This window comes from Nyctereutes procyonoides, unplaced genomic scaffold, assembly GCF_905146905.1.
Source record: "Nyctereutes procyonoides isolate TBG_1078 unplaced genomic scaffold, NYPRO_anot_genome, whole genome shotgun sequence".
In the NCBI taxonomy this organism is placed as follows: domain Eukaryota; kingdom Metazoa; phylum Chordata; class Mammalia; order Carnivora; family Canidae; genus Nyctereutes; species Nyctereutes procyonoides.
In genome coordinates this window covers 13,395,332-13,423,242 of record NW_026575140.1, presented here as the reverse complement: position 1 = coordinate 13,423,242, position 27,911 = coordinate 13,395,332, and the positions used below count along the sequence as shown (strand labels likewise).

Genomic DNA, 27,911 nt, shown 5'->3' with positions numbered 1-27,911 from the left:
TGAGAACAGCAGACAGCCATTTTATAAACTAAGAGAACCTGCCTTATGTTGTTAACTAATGTTAATTATCTGTGTTATGAGTTATGGTGTTGTTTTAGTATAAATACGTTAATTTAGGGACCAAGGAATGCATGAAACATTTTCCATTAGACTTAATGGTAATTATATTTTTTTGATATAGAATTCTATTCTCCAGGACCATAAAATCATACAAATAAACATAATGTTCTTAGATCTTTATTTTAAAAATGTGGTGTACACACATAAACTCTTCCTTCTCTCCCCTTCCCTCTCCCTCTTCTCATCTGACCTGGAGGCATTTGCTCCTACATTCTTTTCCATGGAATGCCATCCAGCATGGTATATCTTTACTGAGGTTTATTCATTCTCTTACTGATGGTCATTCACATTGTTTTTGTCTTTATCAAAAAATACAATATACATTGATAAACATATAATCTTAAATACTGGCACTTTATTTTTTCTTAGGGATAGATTCCCAGGAGTGAGACTCCTGGATTGAAGGGTATGTGTATTCTTAATGTTAGAAGAGTTACACTTTACACATTTCTAACAGCAGTGTATGAGATGAATCTTTTCCCCTGCTTCCTTGCTTGGTAGTAGACAAGATGACAATTTAGAAAGACAAAGACTTACTGGACATAGATGTTCTGGTAAATCTGTTCCGGTCACTCATATTCATATATAGTCACAGCACATCAATGACATTCAGAAGCAAGGAAGAAAAAAGGCCAGTTATAGTTGCCAGTGACAAATCTAGTGTGTGATTTATGACTGATCAGGAGAGAAACTTGGGAATCTGAAATCAATACTTTGCCTCTGAGTTATGCAAAAAGCTTTTTTTAGGTTGTTAAACATATGGAGAGATAGCTGAAAAGTCTAACTTGTAACCTTTAATGTGTGAACTTTTAAAGGAAAGGCTTAACTTGTACTCAAGTTCCAAAGGGAGATGCTTCTGGTTGATGACCGTGAAACTCAGGGAGTGGAAATGCCTCCTTTACACAGAATGGGGCAAAAATGCATTTCTAAAGTGGGTTGTGCACATGGACAATTAAAAAAGCATTAAGACATTTACTGACAGTTTCTTAAATTTTTTCTCTAAAGTCTCTAAAATGTAACATTTGTGAACCACATACATATTCTACTTTTTGTAAGACAATTTGTAAAATATTAAGAGAAATAGGGAAACACACAAATAAAAGTACAAGTAGTTTCTGGGTTATACAATGTTAAAAGACATGCATTTGTATGTAAACACCCCACTGCAAAGTAACTGCGCACTAGAGATGGGGCGCACTCTTCAGCTGTGGTGCCTATGGAGAGATGGCCCACAGTGGTATGTCTCTAGATCTCCTCTTAATTCTCTCTCACGTACATATTTATATGAATAATGCTTCTAGCAACCCCAGAAACAAGCTAAAACTTCAACCTTGTCTTCTGTTTATTGAAGAGGCAGCTGAATAATGTTGGTTGGACCGACTCTCTATGCCAATGAGCAATAGGAGAAAACATATGCAACATGCCACTGAAACTCTGTTACCTATTTCCTGTGGAATGCATACTGGCTTGGAAAGGTACTGAAAAACACATGTCTAGCATGGAAAATCCTATTCATGTCCCAATTATAAGAGGACCAGGATTTCAAACTCCCAATGAGAGTGTTAAATTTACATGTGTGGATCTAAAATAGGATCACACACAACCAGTAAATTCCTAAGGTACCGATCCTTAATGCTGCTGCTCAGAATATTTCATTCTTGAGTAATTCACTGTAATACAACTAAGCATGTCTATTTACAATTGGATATATGCTGATATATATTCCTTAGCTGGGCGTTATATCTAACTTTGGGTATAACATTGTTCTTAGGGGACCCTGTTTTTACGTGTTTTTGATTTGGTAGATTGTATCTCACTGTGAACTTGTACGTTCCGTCAGTACCTTTGTGCAGTTTTTTCCCAACGGGAAGGGTTAGGATGGAAGGGTTTCCCACAGTTCCAGCTGGCTGCAGTCTCAGGGCTTTTCCCTCATGTGAACTCTCTGATGGACACTGAGTCGGGATTTCCTGCTGAAGGCCTTCCCACATTCCGAACACTCATATGGTTTCTCTCCTGTATGGATTCGCAAATGCAATCTAAGGGTTGATCTCTGGCTGAATGTTTTGCCACATTCAGTACATTCGTAGGGTTTTTCTCCCGTATGAGTTCTCATATGTATAATGAGTTGTGAGTTCTGGATAAAGGACTTTCCACATTCACTGCACTCGTAGCGTTTCTCCCCCGTGTGAATTTTCTGATGTATGATGAGGTTTGATTTCTTAAAGAAGGTTTTTGCACATTCGTTACACTCATAGGGTCGTTCTCCTGTATGAATTCTCTGGTGTGTAGTAAGTTCAAATTTCTGGGCAAATGTCTTGCCGCAATCACTGCATTCATAGGGCTTCTTCTCCATGTGTGCTCTCTGGTGTACAATGAGGTTTGACTGGTGCGTGAAAGCTTTTCCGCATTCAATACATTCAAAGGGTTTCTCCCCTGTATGAATTCTTTGATGTTTGATGAGGTTTGCCTTATGGGAGAAAGTTTTCTTGCACACATTACATTCATAAGGTTTCTCTCCAGTGTGTATTCTCTTGTGACTAATGAGCAGTGACTTAAAGGAAAAAGCCTTGTCACAGTAATTACAAATAAAAGGTTGGACCAAATTTCTTATTTTCTGATGTTTAAAAATGGATTCTTTAAAGACTTTCCCACTTTTATTATATTCAGAGTATTCTAATCCATTATGGGTTTTCTCTTGCTTCAGATAGAGGAGTGCTTTTCCAAATCCATTACACTCATCAGCTCTCTTTCTTATATAGTTTCTATTACTATTAAGTAAGTCTGAATTAGATTTCAAAGTTTTTTCATATAAGTCATATTTATAGGGTACTTGCCTTAAAGAAACAAAATCTGTGCTCAGATTAAATGTTTTTCCAAAGAGATTCCCTCTTTCCTCAATTGGGGTTTGGTTTTTAAAAATGATAAATGGTTTCGCCTGCTCATCTGGGTTGCTGTGGTCCCTCTCCATCTGGTCGTCAGCCTTCCACACCTCTAGGAAAGAGCACACAAAATACGATCTGTCAGCCCCTTCCCTGTAATGTTAGAGAATGTGAAATTTCCACAAATGTTCCAATCGGGGGGCTGCCTCTTTAGGTAGGATTTGGTCTTCCAGTATTAAAAAGTCTCCAATGCATGGGCAGCCTGGGTGGCTCAACACTGCTGTCGGGCTCCTTGCAGGGAGCCTGCTTCTCCTTCTGCCTATGTCTCTGCCTCGCTCTCTCTCTCTCTGTGTCTTTCATGAATAAATTTTTTTTTTTAAGTCTCTAATGGAAATTTTGCCTAATTCTTAAACTTTGAAAAAGAAATGGAAACTGACAATGGACACAAGTAGCATTGCCAGATTACAAAATGACCCTAAAAGGTGAAATAAAAACAAAAGGCAGCAAACATGATGTGGGAAGGAGATTCAAAATTATCCTTAAAGACACCAAACAGCACGGATCAAGAAAATAAGGAGTTGGGCAGCCCGGGTGGCTCAGCAGTTTAGCGTCGCCTTCAGTCCAGGTGTGATCCTGGAGACCCTGGATTAAGTCCCACATTGGGCTTCCTGCATGGAGCCTGCTTCTCCTTCTGCCTGTGTGTCTGCCTCTCTCTCTGTGTGTCTCATAAATAAATTAAAAAGTCTTAACATCTCCTTTTCTTTAAGGGAAAAAAGCCAAGGCAGATCTGAGTTTAGCAACTACCCCTCAAGCTCTGAATTACTGTGGTCTGCTCCTCTCTGCCACACAACTTCCTAAAGCCAACACTTCTCACAGGTCTGCAGAGCTGATCCTATTGCAAAGATCCAGATCTCTAAAGTCTGACTTTTGCAAATGGATGTTAAGACCCAGAACTATTTTGTGGGAAACAGAAAATTAATCAAGGGTCCAAGAGCCTTTTGACAGAAACATTTTACTACTTTTTTCTACTACAATATTTTTCTAATATATTCCATTTCTTCTTAAACCAATCTTGTTCCTGCTTTTATTTGAAGGAAATTTACCCAACCCTTGACCTTTAATAACCTTTATTTTCATCTATGTGTTCCTGATTATTCCTGACTCTTGTGATCTTGCTGCCATTTGTGTTTAGGACAATATCACCCCACACTAAAAAAAAAAAAAAAAAGTGTGTGTATAATCTGTATTTTCCTTAAGGTTGTTAAGCCAATTTCATGACCTAAAATATCAAAGTCACCATTCTGGCAAGCAGAGAATACAAATGAAAGAGCACAACTAATCACAAAGGCTTAAGACAGGTAGACAAATGCCAAGTGTGAAAGGAAAAATGTAAGACTGATACTTTACGGGTATGATTCTGAGACCTGAGGAATATAGGTCATCCAGTTTGGCCATCTCTGAAGGTTTGGAGATCTGAAAAATTGATTCTTAAAAAATATTTTAGGGGTACCTAGGTGGCTCAGTCAGTTAAGCATCTGCCTTCAGCGCAGGTCATGGTCCTGGGATCGGGCCCCATATTAGGCTCCTTGCTCAGCAGGGAGTCTACTCCTTCCTCTGCCCCTCCCTGCTGCTTGCACTCTCGTGAGTGGGTACGCTCTCTCAAATAGATAAAATCTTTAAAAAAAATTTGAAATATTTCAACCCATTCATAATCCCTAGGCTATCACTTCCATTGGCTTCTGATTCTCCTTCCCTCTTTCACCATCTTCCCTAGAAAGTTGTGAACTTGCAATTCTTAATATGCTATCTATACCTCTTCCTGATGCTTGAAAATTACATCTGGTTTGATAATATCAGAGAACTTGCTACTGGAACATAGCTTCTAACTGCTTTGACTTCTGAAATCCCTAAAATAAAGAGTGCAGACTCTCAAGTTCTTCCTTATTGCTCAGCTTTAACAACTGAAGCTCAAGGCCAAAACTACTTTGTAATTCAGAAGCTCAGAATTTTTGGTTAATGCAGAAAGTACATAAATCATAGGCAAACACTGAACTACACCCGAAAGCTGTCCTTACCCACTGACAGTAAGTTGCTATAATTCTCCAACATCACATCCATGTACAGGATCCTCTGTGAGGGGTCCAGTTGCTCCCATTCCTCCTGAGTGAAGTCCACAGTCACATCCGTGAATGAAACAGATCCCTGAAATGGCATATTGCTATTCATTCTGAAATGATCAACATTTGGTGATGTAGAAAGGATATGTGAAAACTTATTCTTACCTTGTTATAAAACATTCACTCACCATGAAAATTTATATAGAATACCAGTTATACATCTTCAAGGTTTCATGTTTCCAAAAATATTTTTTATAATAGTTAAAGCATTTATTTAGATTCCCCTATACCTCTGGCACTATCATAGCTGACAAGCGTCTAAGATTATAAAACAGTGTTCTCTGAAAATGTATATATGGAGATTAATACATAAATATGCAGTATTTAGTGTTACCAGGGCAGAGATGGTGCTCTGGTGTTTTTGTGGTATCAAACCAGACAGTATTAAAGAGTCAATTAAAGCTCTGAATATTTAAAGGCAAAATATGAACTTCTAATTATAAGACAAAATGTCAGGCATAAACAGAACTCTACCATATCCAAGTGATAAAAATGATAGGCAGAAATAAAAAAGTGGACCTATATCAAGTTAAAAGTGTTCTGCACAGAAAGGAAACCATCAAAGGCAACCTACTGAATGGAATAAAATACTTGCAAATCATCTGATAAGGGGTTAACATCCAAAATCTACAAAGAACTCACAGCTCAATAGCAAAACAATCCAATTAAAAAATGGGTAGATCTGAACAGACATTTTTCCAAAGAAGACCTATATATGGCCAACAGGTACATGAGAAGATTGCTCAACCCATCACTAATGGATTACCTCATACCTGTTAGAATGGCTCTTATCAAAAAGATAAGAAATGTTGGTGAGGATGTGGAGAAAAGGGAACCCTTGTGGACTGTTGGTGGAAAGGTAAACGGTGGAAAGGTAAACTGGTATAGCCACTAAGGAATACAGTATGAAGCCACCTCAAAAAAACAGAACTATCACATGATCCAGCAATTCCACTTCTGGTATTTATCCAAAGAAAACAAAAACACTAACTTGAAAAGATCTATGCACTCCCATATTCGCTGCAGCCTTATTTATGATAGCCAAGATACGGAAACAACCTAAGTGTCCAATGACGAATGGAAAAGGAAATGTGGCAAACACACACAATGGACTATTACTCAGGTAAAAAAGAAAATTTGTGGTCACTTGTGACAACATGGACGGATCTTGAGGCTATCATGCTAAGCGAAATAAGTCAGAGAAAGACAAATACTGTATCATCTCACCTATATGTGGAATCTAGAACAACCCCAAAATAACCAAGCTCATGAATACAGAGAACAGACTGGTTGCCAGAGTGGAGGTGGGGAGTGGGCAAAATGGGGGAAGAGGGTTTGTTAAAAAGATACAAACGTCCAATTATAAGCAAAGATGTGGTGATGTAATGTGCAGCACAGTGACTACAATTAACAATACAATACTGCATATTTGAAAGTTGCTAAACTCTCATCACAAGGAAAAAAAACTGTAACGTGTATAGTAATGGATGTTTATCAGAATCACTGTGGTGATCATTTAGCAATATATATCAAGTCATTACACTGCACACATGAAACTAATAATCCTATGTCATTATACCTCAAAAATTTTAAAAAAAATGTTCACACTCACATTTTACATTAAGAGCCCAAAGCTGGAAAAACAAATGTTTATCAATAATAGATTAATATCCTATGGTATATTAAAACAACTGAGTCCTATAAAGCAATGGAAATGAACTAATTCCAGCCACACAGGGAGGATTTCACAAGAGCTTCAAGAATCCTGGCTAATTTCTATTTCTTGGCCTGAAATGGTGGCTACATGGATTTTATTCATCTACATCCACTTGACCAAATGATAGGTACAATAAGAACTTTTGTATGGCTGCCAGACCAACAAGGAGGATAAACCTGTGGCACATTACTTTGACTCAAATAAATTAACTTTGACTACAATAATTTAGAAATGACTCCAACATCAAATGTGAAACTATTTTGTTTTTTTTCTCAGTGTTATTCTTCCATACTCTATACAAACAACTCAAAAAATTGTTGGATGAAACATAATTATGATCCAAGAGCATTAAAAGTGATATAAAGCATGACTGACTTGAAAGACTTTTGTCAAGACAGTGTATTTTCTATCTGGAATGAATTTGGTGTTCTGGGTAGAAAGCCTATGCCCTGAGTAGAGGTGTGCCTACCATATTTGACATCTAGAGCAGACTATTTTTTAATACTCCTTCCTCAACTCTTCAGACTGTTAGATCTTCCTTAACTTATGATGGGGTTACACCCTGATAAACCATCATAATTGTGAAAATAAGTTGAAAATGCAGTTAGTTCACCTAACCCGCTAAACATTGTAGCTCTGCTTAGCCTACCTTAAATGTGCTCAGAACATTGACATTAGCGGACATGTGGGCAAAATCACTCAACTCTAAGCCTATTTTACAATAAAGTGTTGAATATTTCATATAATCTATTTAAATCTATACTGAAATGATAAACAGAATAGTTGTATGGTACAGAATGGTTTTAAGGCTACTGGTTGTTTACCCTCTTGATCATGTGGCTGAGTGGGAGCTGTGGTTTGCTGCCACTGCCCACCATTACAAGAATATCCTACCACATAGTGTTTGCCCAAAGTTCAAAATTCCAAGTACAGTTTCTACTGAATGTGTATTGCTTTCACAACACTGTAAAGCAAAAAAAATCATAAGTTAAACAATCTCATGCTGGGGGCTTTCTACACATCTAAACTGTTGCCTCAACTTCACTTTTGAGTACAAGAATTTTCTTTAACCTATTCACATTTTCTCTATTCTGAATCTATAATCTTTCATCTTCAGTTATGACCTTTGATTCCTTAGGCCTTTGTGATTCTTCCCAACTGTCACTGTCCATGTAAGATTCCATACCTCCAAAATCTAGATTACACTTGTCACCATCTTTAAAACCCTTGCCCTACTGACTTCTCAGCATCTCCCATTCATAACTCCTAGCCTTGGGAAAAATTTTTAAGAAAACAAAGGACATAAAGGTCTGAGTATTACAAATGACCTGGTTATACTCCACAAATTTGCAAGTAGCTTAACATTATTTCATGACATCTCCTAGGATTTTTTAGCCACTTGGCATGAAAGTAGAGAATGTAGGTCGTGGGTCATACCTGAGATTAAGGCCATGGAGGGTCAACAATCAGAGAATCAACATTTTCTCAGTAGTAAATATTTATTACTATTATCAGATCGCTTCTAAAGTTATAGTTCAAAAAACAAGATCACTAGGAAATTTCCAAGGGACTAAACTAAGTACTAGGGACACAAAAAGCAAAATCAAGCTTCCCCTTATAGGCAAGCTACAGAACCCCTCAAGTCTTTCATCTGTTTACTGTTTCCACAGCCACCCCAATTATTACAAAAGCCTCCTCTTATTTTCTGTCTCCTCTTATTCTCATCTACCTTATATTCTAAAACTAACATTTTTCTAGAGAGTAGCTCTAGTATATGATACCTTGAGTAGGTACTGAAAACTAATAAATATCTCAGTATTCAACATCATTCAAATTTCTTTTCCAACCCTCTTTCCCATGGCTCTCCTCTCTATGCAAAGATCTTTCCAGGAAGATCACATTCTAGATTACTTAGGTGTGATCCTTCCATATTTTGAGTCTCTGCTCAGTTTTAAACCCAGGGATATTTTATATCTCTTGTGATAATTTTACCTTGCTTTCTTTTGTTAAATGTGTCTTATTCCTTCCACTTTCCCCACTAGATAATTTTTAAGATTTTATTTATTCATGAGAGACACAGAGAGAGGCAGAAACACAGGCAGAGGGAGAAGCAGGCGCCCCACAAGGAGCCCTATCCTATGTGAGACTCAATCCCAGGTCCTGGGGTCATGACCTGAGCCGAAGGCAGATGCCCAACAAGTGAGCCACCCAGGCGTCCTGATAAAAATTTTTTAGACTAGAAATTGTATCTTGTTCATCTTTATATTCCTGTTAGCACAAAGTACATTAGTATGTTAGGCACAAGCAAATAAAATAATGCTAAATTGAATGGAGTATTCAGTTTTATTTTTCATTATTTTCTTCTTCCTGAAGAGACATGCCACATAATTCTTATAGCAACATCCTAAGTAGCCAGCCAAAATAATATAGTATCTGTACTGTTCATACTCAGATTATGTAAAGATTTTTTTTTAAAAGATTTTATTCATCTATTCATGAAAGACACACACAGAGAGAGAGGCAGAGACATAGGCAGAGGGAGAAGCAGGATCCATGCAGGACCCGATCCTGGGACCTCAGGGTCACGCCCTGAGCCAAAGGCAGGCACCAAACCACTGAGCCACCCAGAGATCCCCAGATTATGTAAAGATTTTGGTAATATTTGCTAAATCCTAATATAATATATGGCTCATTTCTCTAAGATGTCATGCATGCTCCAATATGCTTGTCTCCTCATTAAAAATGCTTTTTATTCAGTTTTTTTTTAAAGATTATTTATTTATTCATGAGAAACACAAAAAGAGAGAGAGAGAGAGAGAGGCAGAGACACAGGCAGAGAGAGAAGCAGGCTCCATGCAGGGAGCCCAACACGGGACTTGATCCTGGGTCTCCAGGATCACACCCTGGGCTGAAGGCAGCAGTAAACCGCTGAGCCACCTGGGCTGCCCTTTATTCAGTTTTAATCTGTATGTTACTAGATCAATTCTAGCTTTATTTGTACTTGACAACTTCATTTGTATCTGGATATCAGTTTTTGTAGTGGTTAAGCTTTTCAGCACCCAAGATATGATCACTCCATTCACGAAGTAAAAGTGAAATCACCTCCACATTGTCAGCATAACGTACATAGAGACATACAATGTGACATGTCATGACCCAGGCATAAGTCATGGGTCACAAGGGCACCTGGGTGGCTCAGTGGTTGTATCTGCCTTTGGCTCAAAGTATGATCCTGGGATCCTGGGGTCCTGGGATTGAGTTCTTCATCCAGCTCCCCATAGGGAGCCTGCTTCTCCCTCTACCTAGGTCTCTGCCTCTCTGTGTCTCTCATGAATAAATAAATCTAAAAAAAAAAAAAAAAGTCATGGGCCACATAACCTCTCACAAAAGAAAGGAACAGCACAGAGTACAACTAAACAGGAAAGAAAGAATGTTAGAAAACATATTTTTAAAATATGTAACTGGATTTAACAGTAGGTTAAACACATCCTAAAAAGATGACTTGAAAACTGGATAGGTCAGTAAGGAACGGAGACTGAAACTGAGAAAAGAACAAAGGATGGGAACACATCAAAGAGACTAAAAGGCACATGGGGTAAACTAAAAAGGCATAATATGGGGCAGCCTGGGTGGCTCAGTGATTTAGCGCTGCCTTCGGTCCAGGGCCTGATCCTGGAGACCCGGGATCGAGTCCCAAGTCGGGCTCCCTACATGGAGCCTGCTTCTCTCTCTCTCTCTCGTGAATGAATAAATAAATAATCTTTTAAAAAATAAATTAAAAATAAAAAGGCATAATATACTTGTAGTTGGGAGTCCCAGCACAAGAGGCAAAATGCAAGGAAACTACATGGAGACAATGGCTTAGAATTTTCCAAAACAGCTCACACATCAGACCATCAAACACCATTAACCCCAAAAAGAACAAATACAAAGAAAAACACACTTATATACACTATACAACTGCTAAAAATCCCAGAGGAAAAAAGATGCACTGCCTACAAAGGCACAATAAAACTGACAGCTGACTTTTCAACAGAAACAATGTAAACCAGAAAATAACAGAATATCTTTAAAGTGCTGAAGATACTAGAAAATGAGTTGGCAAACTTTCTATAAAGGGCCAAGCAGTAAATGTTTTTGATTCTGCAGACCACATGCAGTCCCAACTATAACCAATAAAGTCGGCCATTGTATGGAGACAGCCGCCATAGGAAATATGTAAATAAATGGGCATGGCTATGTTCCAATAAAACTTGATTTATGGACACTGAAATGTGAATCTCATATAATTTTCACACCATGAAATACTATTCTTTTGATTTTTTTTTTCTAGCCATTAAAAATGTAAAAAACACTCAAGCTGTGGGCCATACCAAAGAAAGCAGAAGGCCATTTGGCTCACGGGCATTAGTTCAACAACCTGATTTAAAATGATGGCTACTAGGCACCTGGGTGGCTCAGTGGGTTAAGCATCTGCCTTTGGGTCAGGTCATGATCTCAGGGTTTTAGGATCAAGCCCCGTATCAGGCTTCTTGCTCAGTGAGGAGTCTGCTTCTCTTTCTCTTCCTTCTTCCTGCTTGTGATCTCTCTCTCTCTCAAATAAATAAATAAATAAATAAATAAATACAATCTTAAAAAAAATGGTAGCTACTAAATAATAAATGTCAGGTAAGTGTTAGCTATTTTTATTTACTACTATTGAATGATATGAACCATAAAGAAGACAATTAAATCTAAGAAGAGTCAGTTGGATGCAAAAAACATCAGGGAGCAAAAAAGTCAGCAAAATATGTTGTTAAAATAAGTATATATGGGGTATGGGAAGAAGGTATTAAATAGTTAGCTGAAACTAATTTTAGGATTCCAGCAATTGTAGCAGGGGAAAATAGGAAAATATTGTGTTTGGAAGGAAAATATAAATTGTGATTAACTTTTTAAACTTTGTTTAAAATATAAACAACAAAAGAGTAAGCTAAATTGTTAAAAGAATGGAAATGGGGTGCCTTGATGGCTCAGCTGGTTAAGCATCCAACTCTTGGTTGGGCTCTGCATGGAGTCTGTTTAAAATTCTCTTTCTCCCTCTCCCTCTTCCCTTCCCCTTCATTCTCTCTCTAAAATAAATATGTAAAATCTTAAAAAAAAAAAAAAAGAATGGAAATATATTTTGACAGACCAGTAGAGGAAGAAAAGTGCTAAAAGTGCCAAGAGAAAGAAAAGCCTGCTTCTTTCACTCTCTCTGCTGTTCCCCCCAGTGTTCCCTGGCTTACTATCAAGTAAATGAAATCTTAAAAAAAAACAAAAAAACAAAAAAAAAACACATTTATTTATGTATTAGAGATTTATTCATGAGAGACACACAGAGAAAGAGAGAAAGAGAGAGAGAGAGACAGAGACAGAGACACAGGCAGAGGGAGAAGCAGGCTCCATGCAGGGAGCCTGATATGGGACTCAATCCTGGGTCTCCAGTATCAGGCCCTGGGCTGAAGGTGCGCTAAACCACTGAGCCACCCGGGCTGCCCCAAATAAACATTTAATAAAAGGTTAAGACCCTTAGATGATTTTTTTAAGGTTTATTTATTTTAGTGGGGGAGGGACAGAGGGAGACCAAAAGAGAAACTTAAGTAGACTCCATGCTGAGTGCAGAGCCAAACAGGGAGCTCAATCTTCTAATTCTGAGATCATGACTCAAGCTGAAACCAAGAGTTGGACACTTGATGCTTAACCAACTGTGTTACCCAGGTGCCCCCAGAGAGTTAAAAAAAAAAAAAAAAAAAACTAACAAAACCACATACCTTTTTACAAGAGGCAAACTTAAATAACAAAGCTTCAAAATAAAAGGCACTTAGAAAAGCTGGCACAGGAACCTCAATGATTAAAAAATTAGTGAAAACAGAATTCCAAAAATATGTATATGCCACAACTCCCAAATTCTATAAACTCTATTTAATGCATACAAAAGAATGAAAAAAAAGAAAGTGGATACAACTGCACACAACTTATAATACTGGCTACCTCTAAAGTGAGGAGACAGGATGCCTGGGTGGCTCAATGGTTCGGCACATCTGTCTTCGGCTCAGGATATGATCCTGGAGTACCAGGATGGAGTCCCGCATTGGGCTCCCTGCATGGAGCCTGCTTCTCCCCCTGCCTATGTCCCTGCCTCTCTCTGTGTGTGTCTCTCATGAATAAATAAAATCTTTAAAAAATTTTTTTAAAAAGTGAGGAGACAAGCTTTAATGGTTAAGAGGATTTTAGTACTGAATAAGGTGATTTAATGCCAGGAAAGACAGCCTGCTAGGGAGATCAGAGAACCATGACTGTGAGAAAGAGTAAGAGAGAGAGAATTCGAGTATGAACTATATAACATAAAGAAAAAATACATATATACACATGGTGTGTACACACACACACACACACACACACACACACACACAGAGTATGGAAGAAAATAGGCCAAGATGTTAAGTCTTGACTACTGGATACTGCAACAGATTCATAGTTATTAGAAAGAACCATATTGAAATTGATGCCATTCAACCGTTTTGATATACAAATCATGCACTTTCATATAGCTCAACATAATACAATTTTATTTGTATTTCTCTGCATTTTCACACTTTACAAAATCAAACAAAGGTAAGAAAAAATATAAACTACCATGCTGCAAACAGGAATTAAAAAGCAATCAGAAAATTTTATAATACTGAATACAAAGAGGAAAGCCTACTAGTTTCAGTAGAGAACTGAAAGGTCACATTCTGGTAAGTAGAAAGGCCTTTGGACTTCATGTCTACAACACTAAAAAGCAATCACTTTGAAATTCTGAAAGAGAAAAACAATAAAAGCTAGACAAATACATAAAACAATTTGCAGACACTGGAGAGCAACCATTGCAGGGCTCTAATTATTGAAAGGACAGTGAATATGAGGGGAACCCTACATCCACAATGATGATGAAAGTGCTGAAAAATCAATCTTGAATTCTATATACAGCAAAAACCTCCCTAAAGGTATTTCTAAATGGTAGCACAGAGAAATAGAACCTAAGCAGCAAATGGCACTGCTGCTACATTGAAAAAATTAAAATTAGCATTTGGGTCTGCAAAGCAACTGAGATTTGGGGGCAAGGTAATGAAGATAAAGAAGACACAGAGAAGGGGCTCTAAAATTCGCCTCAGATCTTTGGCTGGTTCCTAATATGTGCAAGTAGGCCAAGTCTCTAGGAGAAATAGTAGATGGCAATAGTTTTGTTCTGGTAGATAAGTTGTTGACAAAACAAAATTTAACATATTTTGTTATGTGTCATACTTGTGTCCAGCATATAAATAAAAATTACTAGACATATGGAACACCAAAAAAGCAGTGATAAGATAAAAAAAAAAAAAGGGCGGGGGATGAACAGTCAACAATCTATATGCAGAGATAATCCACTGATTACAGTTACTGCATAAGACTTCTGGGGATCCCTGGGTGGCTCAGCAATTTAGCGCCTGCCTTCGGCACAGGGCGTGATCTTGGAGTCCTAGGATTACATCCTGCTCCCTGTGTGGGGCCTGCTTCTCCCTCTGCCTGTGTCCCTGTCTCTCTCTGTGTGTGTGTGTCTCATGAATAAATAAATAAAATCTTAAAAAAAAAAAAAACCTTCAGATTAACTGTAAAGCAGTATGTAAAAGAATACAGAAAGGGGTGCCTGGCTGACTCAGTTGGTAGAGCATGTGACTCTTGATCTTGGGGTCATGAGTTCAAGCCCCACATTGTGGGTACAGTTTACCTAATAGAAAAAAAATACAGAGAAAAAGATGGATAATGCATATAAAAATATGGGAATATTTCAACAAAGAACTAGAATCTACAAAAAGGAAGCAGATGGACATACAGAACTGCAAAATGTATTTTTTAAATAAAAAGATTATTTATTTGAGACACTGAGAGAGAAAGCATGCACGTGAGTTGGGGGGACAAGGCAGAGGGAGATGGAGAAGCAGACTCCCCCATGAGTAGGAAGCCCAATGTGGGGCTGGATCCCAGGACCCTGGAATCACACTTGAGTGGAAGGCAGACACTTAACTGACTGAGCCACCCAGGCACCCCTGCAAAATATAGTTTTTAACTAAAATTAAGAACTCACAGTATAGACTTTAATAGAAGACTAGACACAGCAGAAAACAAGAATGGACTTGAAAACAAGCCAATAGGGATCCCTGGGTGGCGCAGTGGTTTGGCGCCTGCCTTTGGCCCAGGGCGTGATCCTGGAGACCCGGAATCGAATCCCATGTCGGGCTCCCGGTGCATGGAGCCTGCTTCTCCCTCTGCCTGTGTCTCTGCCTCTCTCTCTCTCTCACTGTGTGCCTATCAAAAAAATTAAAAAAAAAGAAAAAAAAAAGAAAAAAGAAAACAAGCCAATAAAAATATTTTCAAGTTAAAACAGAGAGGAAGGGATCCCTGGGTGGCGCAGCGGTTTGGCGCCTGCCTTTGGCCCGGGGCGCGATCCTGGAGACCCGGTATCGAATCCCACGTCGGGCTCCCGGTGCATGGAGCCTGCTTCTCCCTCTGCCTGTGTCTCTGCCTCTCTCTCTCTCTCTCTCTCTGTGATGACTATCATAAAAAAAAAATAAATAAATAAAAAATAAAACAGAGAGGAAAAAAAAATGGAGGAAAACCCAAAACATAAAAAATGTGAGATATGCCCAAAAAGTTTAATGTACTACTGGTTAAAATATTTTTCAAAATAAAGGTAGGGACATCTGGGTAGTTCAGCCATTTAAGTGTCTGCCTTCGGCTCTGGTCATGATCCCAGGGTTCTGGTATCGAGCTACACACTGGGTTCCCTATGCAATGAGGAGTCTGCTTCTTCCTCTCCCCCCTGCTCATGCATGTACATGCTCTGTCTCTCTAATATATAAAATCTTTAAAAATAAAACAAAAGTAAAACAAGGGTGTCTGGGTGACTCAAATGGTTGGGTGTCTGCCTTCGGCTGGGGTCATGATCTCTGGGTCCTGGGATCAAACCCCAAGTTGGGGTCCCTGCTCAGTGAGGAGTTTCCTTCTCTCTCTGCCTCTCCCCTCCACTTATGTGCTTTCTCAAATGAATAAATAAAATCTTTTTTAAAAAAGGTAAACTATGGATGCCTGGGTGGCTCAGTGGTTGGGTGGCTGATTTCGAATCAGGTTGTGATCCCAGGATCCAGGACTGGGTCCCGCATTGGGCTCCTTGTGTGGAGCCTGCTTCTCCCTCTGCCTGCATCTCTGCCTCTTTCTCTCTCTGTATGTCTCTCATGAATAAAGAAATCTTAAAAAAAAAAAAAAAAAAAGTAAACTAAAGGGCAGCCTGGGTGGCTCAGCGGTTAAGCACACCTTCAGCCTAGAGTGTGATCCTGGAGACCCGGGATTGAGTCCCACGTTGGGCTCCCTGCATGGAGCCTGCTTCTCCTTCTGCCTGTGTCTCTGCCTCTCTCTGTCTCTGTGTTGTGTCTCTCATGAATAAATATTTTTTTAAAAAAAGGCAAACTAGGGGATCCCTGGGTGGCTCAGCGGTTTGGCGCCTGCCTTCGGCCCAGGGCGCGATCCTAGAGTCCTGGGATCGAGTCCTACGTCGGGCTCCCTGCATGGAGCCTGCTTCTCCCTCTGCCTGTGTCTCTGCCTCTCTCTCTCTCTCTCTCTCTCTCTCTCTCTCATCATGAATAAAATAAATAAATCTTTAAAAAAAAAGGTAAACTAAAAGCATATATACAGATAAAAGCTTCAAGAATTCACTGCAATATCATGTATACTGTTCTTGGATCATACTGAGGTACTATAATAATAATTCAAGATGATCAAGGTGATTAGTAAAGTATACAAGCTGTAATCCCTACAGAAACCACTTTAAAAATACACCACAAAAGCACTAATCATAAAAAGGTAGGTATGGCTGTATTTATATAACCACAGATAAAGACAGGCATTCCAAAATGATAGAAAGATAAATCTAGGGATCCCTGGGTGGCACAGTGGTTTGGCGCCTGCCTTTGGCCCAGGGCGCGATCCTGGAGATCCAGGATCGAATCCCACGTCAGGCTCCCGGTGCATGGAGCCTGCTTCTCCCTCTGCCTGTGTCTCTGCCTCTCTCTCTCTCTGTATGACTATCGTAAATAAATTAAAAAAAAATTTAAAAAAAAAAAAAGAAAGATAAATCTCTCAGGAAAACAGAATAATAAACGCACATGCACTCAATAACACAGCTTCAAATTACATCAAGCAAAACCAGACAGAACTAGAGCAATGAATGCACACATACACATTCATACTATCAAGCAAGTATCACAACAGAATGAAGACATTCTCAGAAATGCAAAGTCTAAAAAAAATCTCTCACATACCCTTTCTTAAGAAGATACTGGAGAATGTACTCCAATAAAACAACAGTAACCCAAATAAGACAAAGACATGGGAAGAGGCAAACAATCAATAACAGAGCTGAAGGAAATCCCTAGGAGAAGTATGAAAGAGACTGCAGGATGGCAGTGATTCTCTATTGATTCCAAACTGCTTGCCATATAGTTTTGAACAGTGTAATTCAAAAGCAGGCATCTTGAGGACTGTCATAAACAAGATGCCTACTGTATTATACCACCTTTTTAACCTGAGGGCAGAATGCCTGGGTAAGCCTGGCTCAGATTCTTATCTGTACTTGGTTTGACTTGTTTTGAACATGTGCTGATCTAGGATGCCTTGGATCAGGTAAGGACACTCACTTCTTGTGTTCTGCTTTGATCTACTCCTGAGAGTTGGCAGTTGACCAATGAGCTAAGAAGCAAAGAATACAGAGCAACCCACTTGCTCTAATTATATTTCTACCAGAAATTCAATACCTGATCCATACTTTGACCCTGCCAGATGGCCCAATCCCATGAGCCCTATGTTTTCCTATGTTTCTCATGACCTTGCCAATGACTTCTCCAAATGGGATTTTTGGAAACTCTCAGAAAAGCTGAAGCTAGACTATGACTCAGAAACTCTATTCAGCTCATCTTCTCCTAGAAGCCTTTATTCATTAACAGCAAAATTTCTAGACACAACTAGACTTATGCTTACTTGATCATTTTTGCCACACTGTTCCCCAGTAAAGCCATATCATTTCAGACTATCACTAATAACACAAGTGGTTACATCTCTTTAGCAAATACTGGCTGATGTAATTTGAAAAAAAAAAAAAAAAGATTAAAAAAACCTCAAAGAATATAAATGTAGTGATCTGAAGGGGCACCTGCATCCCAATGTTTATAGCAGCAATGTCCACAATAGCCAAACTATGGAAAGAGCCCAGATGTCCATCAATAGATGAACATATGAAGAAGATGTGGTAGATATATACAATGGAATATTACTCAGCCATCAAAAAACCTGAAATTTTACCATTTGCAATGATGTGGATGGAACTAGAGGGTATTATGCTAAGTGAAATAAGTCAATCAGGAAAGACAATTCTATGATTTCACTCATACGTGAAATTTAAGAAACAAAACAGAGGATCATAGGAAAAGGGAGGAAAAAAATAAGATGAAATCAGAGGGGGAGACAAACCATAAGAGACTCCTAACTATGTGAAAAAAAAAACAGGGCTGTTGGAGAGAAAGTAGGTGGGGGGATGGGATAACTGGGTGATGGTCAATAAGGAGGGCATGTTATATCATGAGCAGAGTGTTATATGCAACTGTTGCGTCCCTGAACTCAACCTCAGTAACTGATAATACACTATAAATTAATTGAATTTAAATAAAAAAATTTTTAAACCCCCCCAAAACAAAAAACACCCAAGTCTTACCCAAGGGAACATGGGTGCATAAAACAGTATCTTTAGATCTTAATGTCTGGAAGAAAAAGAAAAAACTCCACCAATCAGAAAGAAAACTATGCAAAACAAGGTAATATAAATTCCAGTTATAGTTTCTCAAAATTGAATTTTATATTGATTAGGGATATAGATAAGTGGTAAAATCTTTAAAAAAAAGATAATAATTCACAGAAATGTCAAGATAGCGGCTAGTACTAGGAAGACTGAATCAGAGAATGTACCATAAAGAACAGAGAACATTTCTTATTTTTTAAAAAATATTTTATTTATTTATTCATGAAAAGACACAGAGACAGAGAGGCAGAGACACAGGCAGAGGGAGAAGGAGGCTCCATGCAGGGAGCCCAATGTGGGACTCTATCCTGAGACTCCAGGATTATGCCCTGGGCCGAAGGCAGGTGCTAAACCGCTGAGCCACCCAGGCGTCCCTTCTTTTTTTTTTTTTTTTTTGTAAGATGTTATTTATTTGAGAGAGAGAGAGAGAGAGCCTGTGCGCTCACATATTGGGAGTGGGCAGACTGAGAGGGAGAAGCAGGCTCCCTGCCGAGCAGGGAGCCCAACTCTGGGCTCAATTCCAGGACCCTGGGATCATGCCCTGAGCCAAAGGCAGATGCTTAACCGACTAAAGCTACCCAGGTGCCCCAGAGAATGTTCTATTTCTTAATTTGGGTATGATACATGGGTGCCCATTTTACTATTACTCTTTAAGATATACGTATTTGTTATACACATTGTTGGGTTCTTTTTAAAAAATACTTTATTTATTTATTCATGAGAAACACACAGAGAGAGGCAGAGACATAGGCAGAGGGAGAAGCAGGCTCCTTGTGGGGAGCCTGATGTGGGACTTGATTCCAGGACCCTGGGATCACGACCTGAGCCAAAGGCAGACACTCAACCACTGAGACACCCAGGTGCCTCTGTTATACACATTGTTATACTGTGTATAGAGTATTACAATGCTCTAAATACCCTTCTGTATATATGCTACATTACACAATAAAAAAAATTTGAGGAAACCCTATGTTCTGATATGTAAAGTCTTCAGATATGTTATTCAGTGATAAAAATATAAAATCAAGAGAATGAAAAGACAAGCCACAGATAGAGAGAAAATCTTTGCAAAATATGTAACTGATAAAGGACTGGTATCCAAAATATATAAAAGAATTCTTAAAAATCAACAATATGAAAGTAAACAGCCTGATTTAAAAATGGGCCAAAGAGACCTCACAGACACCTCATCAAATAAAATATACAGATGGCAAATAAACATATGAAAAGATGCTCAACATGTCATAAAGGAATTTTAAGTTAGAATGAAATACTGCTATGCACCTATCAGAATGGCCAAAATCTACAACACTGACAGCACCAAATGCTGACAAGTATATGGAGCAACAGGAACTCTCATTCACTGATGGTGAAAATGCAAAATGGCACAGACACTTTGAAAGACACTCTGAAAGAAAAAAGAAAAAAAAAAAAAAAAAAAAGAAAGACACCCTGGCAGTTTCTTACAAAACTAAACATACTCTTACCATATAATCTAGCCATTACACTCCTTAGTATTCACTCAAATTATTTTATCTCCTGCACAGGACTGTTTGTAGCAGGTATCATAACTGTCAAAACCTGGAAGCAACTATTCAATAGGTGAATAGATAAATAAATGGCGGTATATCCATATAACAGGATATCATTTGGTGGTAAAAAGAAATGATCTATCAAGACATGAAAAGATATATAGGAACTTCACATGCACATTTCTAAGTGAAAGACACTAATGGTTATATACTGTAGGACTGCAACTATATGACATTCTGGAGAAGGCAAAACTATGCACACAGTAAAAAGATCAGCGGTTTCCAAGGGCTCAGGAGAGGGAGAGGAGGATGAACAGATGGAGCACGGGATTTTTAGGGCAGGAAACTATAGTGGTGGATACATGTTATATATTTGTCAAAATCCATAGAATGTACGATATCAAGAATAAAACATAATGTAAATACAGATTTTAGTTAAAGTGTCCATACTGGCTCATGAATTGTAACAAGTGTTCCACATCAATGCAAGATGTTAATAACAGGGTTAACTGTGTGGAAGGAGTGAAGGAGTATATGGGAACTCTGTACTTTTTGCTCACATATTCTGTAAACTCAAAACTCCTCTAAAAAAATGAAGTCTTTTAATTAAAAACAAAACACATAAAACAAATCAGCATGATTAATATGTTATCTCAACCTATATTTGTACTTGTATAAATATGTACATATAAACTCTGGAAAGCTACTCAAGAAAGTAATGACAGTGGTTACTTGTGGAATTTGGGGGAGAATTTAAATACATATCCAAAGATTTACTGAGTTCTCTGGCATTATGCTAATTTGATTGAAAAAATAAAATACACACAAAACCCTGTATTTACAATGAAGAATGCTATATAAAATAACCAGACACAAACTAATAAACCCATTGTTTCTGATGTCCAAAACGCCATCTATATGAAGATCCATAAAATTTATTCAGACCTAATACCTGAGAACCAAGGAGATGAGACTCATAATCAGTTTAAGGCAATTAACTTGGTTTGCTTTTTGGCTTCTGGTATTGATCAATCATTCTTATTATGTTTTCCTTGAGTTTCAGTCATCTATGCCTTTCTATTTCATTTTCTGGGTCTTTATAAACTTCCTCAGATGCACTGAAAAATAAAGTTGGGAAAAACAATCAACTCACCTGGGATTTGTTCATTTTTTGCAGTTTTTAGGGGAAGGCTGAGAACTATGAAAGCAGAACTGGAAGAGAAAAAAAAGGAAGATATTTTTATTAACGATCTGACCTGCCTGGGAACCCCTATAATGACTTTTTTACAGATCCTTACACATCATTTAGGTAAACACCATCTACTGGGATAGTCCCTTGCCTTTTCAGAAGAGACAAAGAGAGGGTACCTGGTGGCTCAGTTAGCTGAGCAGTCAACTCTTGATTTTGGCAAAAGAGAGGATGAGCCAGAAGTACAGAGGGAGAGAGAATCTCAAGCAGACTACAGACGGAGCACAGAGCCTGATGCAGGGCCCAATCCCATGATCCTGCAATCACAACCTGAGCCAAAATCAAAAGTTGGCCACTTAATCATCTTAGCCATCCAGTTACCCCTAAATAAAGCTTTTTTGAAAAAAAGAAGGGACAGGAAGGATTATACTGGCAGCACTCACCTTCCATCAAACATTATGAGACACCAGAAAAGGCAAGACTAAAACAATCTACTATCAAAAGACAAAACAACCAACACAAGCTTCAATGGATGAAATTATCAGACAAGGAATTTAAAACAAAACAACTATGACTCATATTTTAAAAGCTTTAATGGAAAAGATGGACAACATGAATAAACAAATGGGAAATTTGAAAAGAGAAAGAAATCAAACAGAAAAGACAGCACAGTAACAGAGTTGAAAGAATACCTTCAACAGGTTCAATAGTGGACTCAGAGGAAATTTTTAGTAATTCTGAAGACAAGTCAAAAGAAATTACCCAAAATGAAACACAAAGTAGAATGAAAATAAATAAACAGAATCCAAAGGCCATAGTACAATATCAAACAGCCTAACAAACATGTTGTTGGAATCCCAAGAGGAAAAGAGAGAATGGGACAGAAGTAGTATCTGAAGACGGGATGCCTGGGTGGCTCAGTGGTTGTGTGTCTGCCTTCTGCTCAGGTTGTGATCTCAGGTTCCTGGGATCGAGTCCTGCGTCCGGCTCCGTGGGGAAGCAGTTTCTCCCTCTGCCTATGTCTCTGCCTCTCTCTGTGTCTCTCACGAATAAATGAATAAAATCTTAAAATATCTGAAGACATACTAAGAATTTTCCAAAAATAAGGAATGATATCAAACTATAGGTCCAAGAAGCTCAAATAATTTATTCAAACAGGATAAACACCAAACCAAACCATATGCAACACATCATATTCAAACCACTGAAAACTGAGGTTAAATGGAAAGTCTTAAAAGAAGCCAGAGGAAAAAAAAAAAAAGAAAAAAAAAAAAAGAAGCCAGAAAATTGACAATTATATAGAGGATCAAGATGAAGAGTCATAGCCAATTTCTCATTAGAAATTATACAAGCCAGAAGATAATGCAGTGACATCTTTAAAGTACTTAAAAAAAGGGAGAGGGGCAACTATCAACTAATTCAGTATTCTATACCCAACAAATATATCTTTCAAAAACTGAAACAAAAACTAGAATTCATTACCAGTAGACTTGTACTACAAGAAATATTTAAAGTAGTTCTTCAGGTTGAAGGAATATGATACCAGACAAAAACCTGGATCTACATAAAGAAATAAAGATCTCTGGGAATGGTTAAAATAATGACTCTAAAGGAAAGTTTTTCTTACTTTTAATCACTCTAAAAGATAACTGATTTGTCAAAAAATAGCAGCAAAGTTTTATAGGCTTACGGCATTTGTAAAAGTAAAATACGTGACAATAGCACAAAAGATGGGATGATGAAATTAGAAATATACTATTGTAATGATCTTATTTTACACATAAAATGATATAATATTAGGGGATCCCTGGGTGGTGCAGCGGTTTGGCGCCTGCCTTTGGCCCAGGGCGCGATCCTGGAGACCCGGGATCGAGTCCCACGTTGGGCTCCCGGTGCATGGAACCTGCTTCTTCCTCTGCCTGTGTCTCTGCCTCTCTCTCTCTCTCTCTCTCTGTGACTATCATAAATAATGATAAAAAAAATTTTAAATGATATAATATTACTTAAAGGTCCACTGTGATTAACCCCAGCTGTATATTGTAAACCCTACAGCAACCACAAAAAAAATTTTTTTATAAGAGGTATAAATGATAAACCAATACTGGAGATAAAAAATGAAATCAGGGGCAGCCCCAGTGGCTCAGCGGTTTAGCACCACCTTCAGCCCAGGGCCTGATTCTGGAGACCCAGGATCGAGTCCCACGTTGGGCTCCCTGCATGACCCTGCTTCTCCCTCTGCCTGTGTCTCTGCCTCTCTCTCTCTCTCATGAAAAAATAAATAAAATCTTTAAAAAATAAAAGCATAAAAGTACCGACTAATCCAAAATAGTCAGAAAACAAAGAAAATAGGAATGAAGACCAAATAGAACAAGTAGAAAAACCAGCAAGATGGCAGATTTTTTTTTTTAAGATTTTATTTATTTATTCATAGACACAGAGAGAGGCAGAGACACACGCAGAGGGAGAGGGAGAAGCAGGCTCCATGCCAGGAGCCCGACGCGGGACCGATCCCAGCTCTCCAGGATCACACCCCAGGCTGCAGGTGGCGCCAAACCGCTGCACCACCGGGGCTGCCCAAGATGGCAGATTTTAATCAAACCACACTGATAGTTGGTATAAATACACCAAGTAAATGATAGAGGTCGTCAAATTGAGGAGGGCGGGGGGAAGCAAGGCCAAACTATTTATAAGCAGTTTGAAACATAAAAACATAGCTAGATCAAAAGTAAAAGGGTGGGGGCGCCTGGGTGGCTCAGTCAAGTATATCTTACTTTTGGCTCAGGTCATGATCTCAGGGTGTGGAGATCAAGCCCTGCATGGGGCTCCATGCTCAGTCCCTCTCCTTCTGCTCCTCTCCCTACCACATGCTCTTTCTCTCTCCCTCCGTTTCTCTAAATGAATAAAATCTTCTTTTAAAAAGTAAAAGGATGAAAAAGATATGATTTGTAGACACTTTCAAAAGAATACTAGAGTGATTATATTAATATCAAACAAAGCAGACTTCAAAATATTATCAGCTAGTGATATTACATAATGTCACTGTGATAGAGAACACCTGATAAATGTGTCAAATGACCAGGAGACATAACAATCCTAAATGTGGGCTGGGTGGCTCAGTGGCTGAGCGGCTGCCTTTGGCTCAGGTCATGATCCCAGACTCCTGGGATGGAATCCCCCATCAGGTTCCCCACAAGGAGCCTGCTTCTCCCTCTGCCTATGTCTGTGCCTCTCTCTGTGTTCCTTGTGAATAAATAAAATCTTTAAAAATACAAACAAAAAAACCCAAACAATCCTAAATGTATATGTACCTAACAAAAGAACTTCAAAATACAAGAAATAAAAATTGATAGAACTGAAAGAGAAAAAATAGATAAATCCACAATAACGGTTGGAGACTTCACTACTCTTTTCTCAGTGAGCAACAGAACAGGTAGACAGAAAACCAGTAAGGATATAAAAGAATTGAACCACCCTATCAACCACTCTGACCCATTTCATACTTATAGAAGAGCCCACCAACAGCACAAGTCATTAAAGTACATACTAAAAATTCCTAAGATAGATCGTATTTTTGGCCAGAAAACAAACCTGAAGTTTTAAAGAAAGTTTTAAAGAAATTTGTAACACAGTATATTCTTTGACCTGAATAGAATTAAACTAGAAATCAATTAAGAAATGGAAATTCCTTCCTTCCAAATATTTGGAAATTAAACAGACTTCTAAATAACCAAGGGGGTGAAAAGTCACAAAGAAAGCTTCAAAAAGCATAGGACTGAATTCATGGAAATGAAAGCACAACAAATCAAACTTGGAGGGATATAGCAAAGTAGTAATACAGCATTAAACTATTAACTATATTAACTGTAACTATGAACGTTGCATTAAACTGTATCAGAAAAGAAGATTTTAATCAATGACCTCAGCTTCCACCTTGAGAAATCAGAAAAAGTTAAACCCAAAGCAAGCATAAGGAAGGAAATAATAAAGCATAGAAATCAATAAAACTCAAGACAGAAAAACAGAGAAATTCAATAAAACCAAAAGTTTTTTGAAAAGATCAATAATACTGAAAAACCTCTAGTCAAAATGACCAAAAGGAAGGACAAAAATGGAGAACACCAATTATTAATATCAAAAATGATGGAAGAGTCACTACTACAGATGCTATAGATATCAAAGAGTTATTCTTTAATAAAAATAACCATCAGCCACACTAATTAAAGAGGCAAAAACAAAAAGGGGGGAGAAATCCCAAATATACAAAATAAGAGCAGTAGAAAATATCAACAAAAAACGAGAAAAAATATGAAATGGGAAAATGATTACATCTTAAATAGCAATAAAATACATATGAATAAAGTCGAGAAAAATGACAAATTTCTGAAAATAAGATTATAAAGTGCTGTTAAGGGGGACAAAACAAAACAGGACCTGAACACTGGTAAGGCCTACAGTAAGACCCAACATCATAAAGGTGTCCACTGCCCATATTAAATGCAGCCATTAATAGGATCATAATAAAAATACAGATAGAATTTTTTTAAAACTGTAACTGATTCTAAAGTACCAGTGGGAAATCATAAGTCAACTTGCAAAATCTCAAAGCGGTGAAGGCTTCTGGACGTCATAAAAAAGGAAGAGTAAACTAACTACAGAGAAATTCAAAACGCCTGCAGGGCGAAACTACCCGGGAGCGAAATCAAAAGGCACATGGAAAAACATGTGCGATTCGCACGAAGTGGCTGGCCGTGTGCTGCCGGGTATTCCGCCCATCTGAGCCTCGGTTCTTCTACAGCTGCAACAGAGATGCCAGCCGCGTCACAGGCGAGGTGTAAGGGTTAGACGAAGACCTGGCCCAAGAGGGTTTTGCACGGAGGTCAGCGCCGTCACTTGGCACGCCGTGTGCGTCAGGTAACTTGCCGGGGCTCTCACTCCGCGCTGCACCTGGCGAGGCTCGCGGACGCCACGCGCGGCTTCCGGGCGCCGCCAGGTGTGTCCGGCCCCGGCCCCGCCCCCGGCCGGGCCCCGCGCCCTCGGGGCCTGGTCACGCGCGCGCCCGCTCGGGCTTCCGGACTCGCTCCCGCGCGGCAGGAGAGCCCGGCGGCCGTTCGGCGGCGCTTCTCCTGACAAAGGGAGGAAGGCGAGCCCTCGCCGCCGCCCTCCCTCGCCGCCGCCGTCTCCGCCCCCGCACGTCCGGCCAGGCTGGCCCCGCCAGCCCCGCGCCGAGGACAGCGCCGGGCGGCCCCCGACGCCGCCCCGAGGGTCACCGCCGCCTGCGAGCAGCCGAAGTTTGGGCTCCCACCCCGCGCAGACAGGAGCCCATCCCTCATCGCCTTCCCCTCGGCCCCCAGGCCCCGCGGAGCTGCGTGGCGGGCCCCCTCATACCTGGAGGGGCACAGCCTCCACTTGTGGCTCGGTGCCAGGCCGGGTCACGGCGCGTGTCGGTGAAGACGCGCGGAGACCGGGGCCCTGTCACCCACTCGCGGCAGGAGGTGGGGGAAGGGCAGCCACCGCCGCGCTCGCAGCATTGCACATGCGCAGATGCAAGGGCTGCTCGCCGTCCCAGGGTCCTCAGAGGGGCGGCTTACGGGACTTCAGGACTACATTTCCCATAAGTCTTGGCGGCGGCGGGGGTGTGTTCTTGCTTGTAGGGACTCTCAGGAAAGTCTTCGCCTAGTGGCGCGGGTAGCGTGAGGCTGAGCAAAATAATCCCTGGCGGAGGCGATAATCCCGCGACTGAACTGTTCGTTTACCCCAGAAAGGGTTATGAATTAATTACAACCACCTCCTCCCCCTAAATACAAAAACCTGGCTTTTAAAAATAACACAGGTAATCTATGATAACTGTATGTAAAATTGTTTAAATGTATATAAAAAAAAAATAAATGTCATCTCTAATTCTTCAAAGACCCCCATCATTAAGTTCATACCTTTATGGGTTTTTTTGTTTGTTTGTTTGTTTAATAAAATTGACCAGGGGAGCTTGGCTGGCTCAGTCCATGGAGCATGTAACTCTCAATTTTAGGATCATGGATTCCAGCCCCATGCTGGGTATAGAGTACCTAAAAATAAAATCTTAAAAAAATAAAATTGGCCACAAAGATATTACACACTACAACTAGCTGCTTTTGTCTTTTTTTTTTTTTTTAGGGCAGTTTTATGTTCACAGCAAAATTTGAGAAGAAAGTACAGAGAATTTCCGTATACCATTTGCCCCTGCACATGCAGTCTCCTCCACTATCAACATCCCCTACAGCAGTAGTTAATTGGTTACAATGAAATGTACATTGACACATCACCCAGAGTCTATAGTTTACATTAGGATTCACTCTTGGTGCTGTACATTCTATGGATTTTGATATGTATATATACAATGTATAATATATAATGACATGTATCCATCACTACAG

General features: G+C 39.2%; 1 protein-coding gene across 8 annotated transcripts; it reads right to left on the bottom strand.

Annotated features, from left to right (window-relative positions):
• Positions 1-224: 224 nt before the first annotated feature.
• On the bottom strand, positions 225-27,021 carry ZFP1 (ZFP1 zinc finger protein). 8 transcript variants are annotated; one of them, XM_055306940.1, is made up of 4 exons: positions 26,887-27,009; positions 21,466-21,524; positions 5,075-5,226; positions 225-3,111 (listed from the first exon to the last, which is right to left on the bottom strand). In XM_055306940.1, exons 3-4 carry the CDS (start codon positions 5,223-5,225, stop codon positions 2,036-2,038), a joined length of 1,227 nt encoding a protein of 408 aa, XP_055162915.1. In that variant the 5' UTR covers position 5,226; positions 21,466-21,524; positions 26,887-27,009; the 3' UTR covers positions 225-2,035. The 8 variants fall into 8 exon arrangements, with proteins under 8 accessions (XP_055162915.1, XP_055162917.1, XP_055162919.1 ...); XM_055306942.1 differs by having other exon boundaries at positions 5,075-5,201; XM_055306944.1 differs by lacking the exon at positions 26,887-27,009 and adding an exon at positions 26,189-26,449 and having other exon boundaries at positions 5,075-5,201.
• Positions 27,022-27,911: the final 890 nt, after the last annotated feature.